This window comes from Fulmarus glacialis, unplaced genomic scaffold (assembly GCF_000690835.1).
Source record: "Fulmarus glacialis isolate BGI_N327 unplaced genomic scaffold, ASM69083v1 scaffold39902, whole genome shotgun sequence".
NCBI classification, from domain to species: Eukaryota; Metazoa; Chordata; class Aves; order Procellariiformes; family Procellariidae; genus Fulmarus; species Fulmarus glacialis.
Window position 1 is genome coordinate 15,764 of NW_009197908.1, and position 6,206 is coordinate 21,969.

At 40.0% G+C, this 6,206-nt stretch overlaps 1 protein-coding gene across 1 annotated transcript; it reads right to left on the reverse strand.

The window, feature by feature from the left end:
- Positions 1-655: 655 nt before the first annotated feature.
- On the reverse strand, positions 656-5,898 carry LOC104073059 (adseverin-like; the record flags this gene model as incomplete). Its single annotated transcript, XM_009572720.1, is given in 5 exon segments — positions 656-921; positions 1,877-1,937; positions 3,264-3,341; positions 5,064-5,185; positions 5,668-5,898. Coding segments are annotated over 5 exon segments (626 nt in total), but the record flags the coding sequence as incomplete, so codon positions are not given.
- Positions 5,899-6,206: the final 308 nt, after the last annotated feature.

A 6,206-nucleotide genomic window follows, 5' to 3' on the forward strand; every position in this document is an offset into this window, starting at 1 on the left:
TTCCACTTAAAAGCCCTCGTGCATTAGAATGTGTTTAAGAGCTTTGGTTAAAAAGACCTGGTGGAGCTGGAGGTGGTTCACAAAGAAATCTAAAGAAATTCATTACAATGAGCTAAACAGTCCCTCAAAAAAACCTTTGTCGACTTCATATTCTTACAGCCATTCAGTCTGAAGCTCCAAATATATGTACTAAGAAGACAAACAAATGTGTGAAGCACAGCTTTCTCAAAAAACCCATCCCTTATTTGCCCCCTGCAAGACACAGCTCCCACTCTGGATCAGGTTACATGAGTAAGTGTGGCAATATTTTGGCCTAGTAAGTAAATCATGTCCAGTCCTACCCTTGCAACAGATGTAGAATTAGCCCTTTATCAGGCCAAATTCTGCACAATACTATGCTGATCTTAATCTAATGGCATTATCTGGGAATATCTGTAGCATTAGTGTGGATTTTTAAGTGAAGGCAGAATTTGGCCCATTTTAGCACATTAAAATAAATTGATCCACAGCTTCTGTTTGAAGAATCAATAGATTAAACAAAGTATTGGTAGCACTTCCCATATTTACTACATGAAAAGCTGCACTCACCCCATTTGACCAGTTTACAATTATCATTTATCCTTTCCAGTGCTAAGAATTTCTAGGTTATTCACAGAAATATATCAAAGCTCGGGAAAGTGTAACAACAGATGCATCATATCTTTGCATAAGCTTATGCTTAAAAATACTAGAAGGTAGCTGGGCTCTGATCATTCTTTGGCTTGAAGCTGAAGCCTCCTTGGATAGATCAGTTCTTCCATTTGTTGGAGTCCCAAGCCAGGAACCAGCCTGTGAATGTCGGGGGTTCGTGCCCCTGCTTCACAATCACAATGGGGGTCCTCTTATCTCGGCCAGAAGGATCTGTTTCAATATAGCGTTTGGCTAAAAACAGAGAGGAAATAAAACATGTAATATATTAGTTCGTTCCTTTGGTATAAAAAATACATTAAAAGCCCTAGTGAAAGAACCAGGGCTACTATAATAAGTATTCAATTACATGATTTCAAAGGCAATGAAATGATCAGGTAACTGCTGATTTCTCCCAGCTGCCAGTGAAAGAATTTTGCACAGAGGGATTGTTGCTCTGATCAGTTCATTGCCATACAGTTGGGTTTTGGCTCTTGAACAGGAGAAAGAATTTGCTGGTGCTGTACAGATGCACAAGTTTCATTCCCATTTTTCCTATGTAAAAGCCAGTATAGTTTCCCTTGACATCGTAACGTGACATCAGTATATATTGGAAACACAGCTTGGTAACCCTGGCTGCTCCAGGGAAATATCTGCAAGCGTTTTTAGCATGAACTTTGTCAGAATGGCTCAGCTATGTGAAATCACACCAGAGATGACACGTGATTTTTCAAGGAGGTGCACTCTGCGTGAATTGTCTTGATTTGTTCTGCAACTGGAATTTCCTCCTCCAAATTTAACTCAGTGAAGGGTGGCAGTGTAAGGACTTGAGGATTTGTTGGCATTCCTTTGACTATATACATTAGTGTAGGGTGCAGCTCAGTAGGTATCTCCCTTTAAATTATTTCTCTTTTCAGTGCCGTTTCTTTTCATGGAGCTCTCCTATATATTCTTTAAAAAGCTCTGCAGCCTAGTAATGCTATCTTGATTAATTTTACCCTTCATAAAATTACAGATAAGAAAGATACAATGAGGTTTAAAGCACATTTAAAGGAGAAAATTATCTTCTCCAGGATTAAATCTTAATCAGCTCAGTAACCCTTTTAAACAGTGTAAACGTAACTAGATTTCTTCTACATCATCTTTTTCACTTCTTTAAGTAATATTGATGCTACTTCACTCAGAATTCTGCCAAATTGATTTGATTTACCAGATTTAACGGATTCCTGTCGCTCAGTTTCATTAGCATCCTTCCCAATCCAGACAAAAACCTGCAATCAGAGGAGAGAAAGATATAGCTCCCATGTTGTTATAAGGATGTTGTGTACAGCAGGTAAAGTACAAAATAATTGATTCCACTAGGAGAAAGAGTATACACTATGAAATGACTGCAGAGATACACAGCTCTCACAAACCACAACTGATGATTTTTTTTTCCCTTGCAAGAGACTGTAGTTCTATCGTCTGAAATCTCACCGCTCTCTTGACACTGGAAGGCCGGACCTTTATGCACTCTGATGAAAGGAACTCTAATTACCTTTTCCATGGATATCTTTTACAGTTTGCCATAAAATTGCTCTTTAGGTGCAAAAACACTGAACAGGAGCTCTCTCTGATTTGAGCTCTGGGTGCACATCAACGCTTGTGCCCTGTGATCAGTGCTACCCAGGGTAACTGCTAGATAACCCACCAAATAACCCAACAATCAGAGCCTCGATCTGCAATCCCCACTTTTTTTTTTTTTTCTGTCAAGGATCTTTTTGGAAACCAGCTACATGACCTGGACTTCTTTCCTTCTTACCTCAGTCAGTATGTCCCAGCTACTTTCCATCCAGCTCTTCCACCCACCTTCCCCCATCACTCCTTCCCACATGGACCTTGAACGTTCCTTCTCATTTCCAAAAACCTCAGCCTTTTTTTCCTTAAGGGTTAGGCTGAAGAAGACAAATAAAGCGTGGGATTTGTGGCCTCCTCCCCCTTTCCCTCCAAGGAGAGAGGAAGGGTAGAGAGAATATACTGTGAGAAACAGATGTGCCCTCTGCACCTGCAGTAAGTTTGCCTGTCATCCAAAAAGCTCTCAACATTTTCAGTTTTCAGTGACCCTGGGAAAATGACGGAGATTGTTTCTGTCACCCTCCACCCAGTTCTTCTGAAGAAATCTGTGTAAGGGTCGAGTGTTTGTCCCCTTCTTTAGTAAGACTTTTTGTAGCTGCTGCTGCTACATGGATTTTGTGGCTTCTGAATATCTTTTATGCAATAACTTTCTTTTTTAAAATTAATAAATTTTAGTGATAAAGTCAAGAACATTATTGAGAGCCTTTCAGAACACTGCCGGGGCTTATACTCTTGCAGCCTCCATTGGTTTTAATGGGAAGTGCCTGCCGGGGTCTCACATTATGCTTGGAAATTCAATTGTGTCTGTTCACACTAGCACATCATATAGCTCACAAAATATAGCTCCCTCTGGTATAATTTAAAGAAAACAAAACCTCTTCCATTCTCACAATGATGATTTTTCCTCCCATCTTATGATCTAAGTGGTTAAAAATAAATTATCCTTGTTACCACAAAAAGCAGTGGTCAAGTACACAGCTTACCTGCTCCCAAGCATCCAGCAACATGACATCATCTTCAGCCAAATCGTCCTGAGTGAATTCTCCTGGGACCTCCTCAATCTAAAAAGGATATTACGTTTCGGGGTTTTTTTGGTTTTTAATGATTTATCAAGATATTCTGATTTTGCACAGACGAAAGATATTTTTAAAAGGATAAGTTCAGAAAGCTGGTGTGCAATTCTTTTTGCTCCTGAAGGGTCAAGCCCTAAACTGATTTGATGAATGTGTCAAGGGTGTTTCACTGAAAGGAAACAAATCGTATAATTGCATGTCCTATAAAATCAGCTCTCAGTTTGTCAGAATTGATAGGATATCCTCAGGAGAGGCAGAGGTTTACATTGTAATTGTGACTATTGTTAAGTCAAGTCTGAGGTCTGCCAGAAGAAGGGGACAGGGAAATTTCCATAGAGCACCTTGTACCAAGCAAACTAAATCAATCAGCTGGTATCAGCTGATATATTCATGCAGCTTACATTCATTAATAAAGAAAAGAAACTGCTTTGGTTTGCAGTGGGTGAGCTCAGTGATGAAATACACACCCAAGCAAGCTTTCCACTTGCTTGACAATAGGACATTACAGTTGACTAAGCCATCGAGGACTAGTACCCAAAGGAAAGGCAGACTGCTTGCTTCTTCCTATCTGCAGGCAGATAGGAAAGCAGTTTAATGTCATTCTGTATGAGAAGAAGAGATAGTAATGTAGCTAGTGGTCAGCCCTCTACTTTTAAAGGACTGTCAAGGGTTTGGCTATGCTTGGTCATGTGGGAGTTCTAAAGGGACGCTAAGCAGATGGTGCAAAAGACATTCCTTTTCCCCACCCTGTGTTATGGTGGCCAGAAAGTCAGAGTGATCTGACGTACCTCTTCTGGTGAGCTCTAACAGTGGTGATTCTGTTACTAGAGAAATACTACAGGAAAGAGGGGATTTCACAGAATTTGGAGGGAATTTAAAACAAAAACCAAACAAGTGCATAGCTCCCAGCAGGCTATTATAGAGAGGTTGGTTCCTGTTACTGTATTTCACAGGAGTGTTTTAGAAGCTTGTTAGAAGAATACACTTTACTACTCTCCTAAGATTTTAAAGTCCTTATTAAAGGATCCTATTTGTTTTATCCCTCTGCAAATGAACGGGCTATGCCTTAAGGAGACTGCAGAAATGGTAGCCAACTACATCCCCCACGTAAAAATTAGTGCATCCTTGCCAAACGGTGACACAACGTTGCCCTCCCAGAATACGGTAAGTAATTAAGCCTGAATCACAGAGCTGTGCTCTGGGTATTTCTGCTAAGGAAATAGGTCTTCCTACCTCCTTGAGCACAGGTCAATACCTTAGAGGCATAATTACATGTCTTAAATCTCTATGGAAAATTTCAGACTGCTAGGGATTTTTGGTAAGGGACATTTCTTTTTCTCACCACCACTATCAAACACGTAAGGGGCAAGGCACTGACCTGCACTTTCTCAAAATTATAGCCGTCTGGCAATGCTCTGCAAGAACACAATTGCTTTCGACTGGGCAAATGCCTTATCTTTTTGCATCTGCAAGCCTCTAGTCCCAGGCTGGAGCAGGCTCTGCGTGCAGACATCTGCAGTATTAACTCTTCTGTCCGTCCTTTGCATGTGGATTCATTTAAAGCACCAAACCTCTACTCTCTAGTTCTTGCCAAGCACGGCTAATTAAGCCAGATCCCCAAATTCATTTAATGTCTGATGATTCCCAAGGCAAAAATATACCAGAAAATATGTAATTAAACAGAGAGGAAAGTATCCCTCATATACTCACAATAAATCTGCCAGTCTTATTAGAACAACCATAGAGGCGAGGGGGATGATCTTCAGCCTTTGTCAAGAGTTGTGATGAAGTCTGATATTTTTTTTTACCTCCAAGTGCTTTCCAGAATTCTTCTGAAATACACAATATATAATTTATTCAGCAGTGGATTTAACATTTGATGTTTTAGTTTGTTAGATACTGTTTCAAGAATCCCCAAACAATATATTCTTTTCCTTCTCATGCATGGGTGCATTTTCTTACAGTTCTTCCTGCAGTTTGTCAAAATAACAATAAAGATATCACTTGCAGACCTAGAAGGAGCAATGCGCTATGCCTTTCTCCCTTCCTAGGCACTCAGGGTAAAGAAAGGATCACATTCCTCTGCAGCTCCTGCTACTGTCCTACAGACTTCCAGGGCATCGCACTGCTTGTGCATCAGCCAGTTCTGGATAGATCTCCATGGTAAAATGTCAGGTTGGATTTTCAAAGGGAGAGAGTGAACACATGCTTCTGCCTACAAAATACATGATTGCAGAAACCATTTAGGCTGCATTTCCATGCAGTGCTGTGTATTCTCAGCTGCCTATTAGCAACCATGTGGCCTCATACTAACCTGGTTCCTGGCCTTCATTAATCTTAGCAGTCTGGCATTTAAGAATGCTGACAATGTATTGAGCTCCTCGTTCCTCTTCTTTGTTTGCTCCTTTTCCTACCCAGATGTAGCCAGAGTTGTTTGGCAGTTTCAGAACAAACACATCATTAGAGTTTAGTGACATTGCATCAACATCAACCTAGATCAAGAAAGAAATTGTTTTATTCTTCATATTTTCAAATAATGTGATTGCTATTTTGCATGTTTATATAAAACATGTAGATAGATGTTAATCAGCTATGCTTTTTTCCTTCATTTTTTCCCTGGATTTATACTGATATAAATTAGAGAAGAACTTAACTTGAGACAGGGAACTGACTTGAAGGCCAAAAGTTAGGACTATTTAGCAATAGGAAAGACTATCTCATAAGGGTTGTTGATTTCTTGTCTATTCTTTGTGAGCTAACTGTTCACTACATGTTTTCTTACAGTATCCTCTGAAAGATGTAGATTGGTTGCAGCCAGTTACTGCATCTGTATCAGAAATAGTGTGGCCAGCA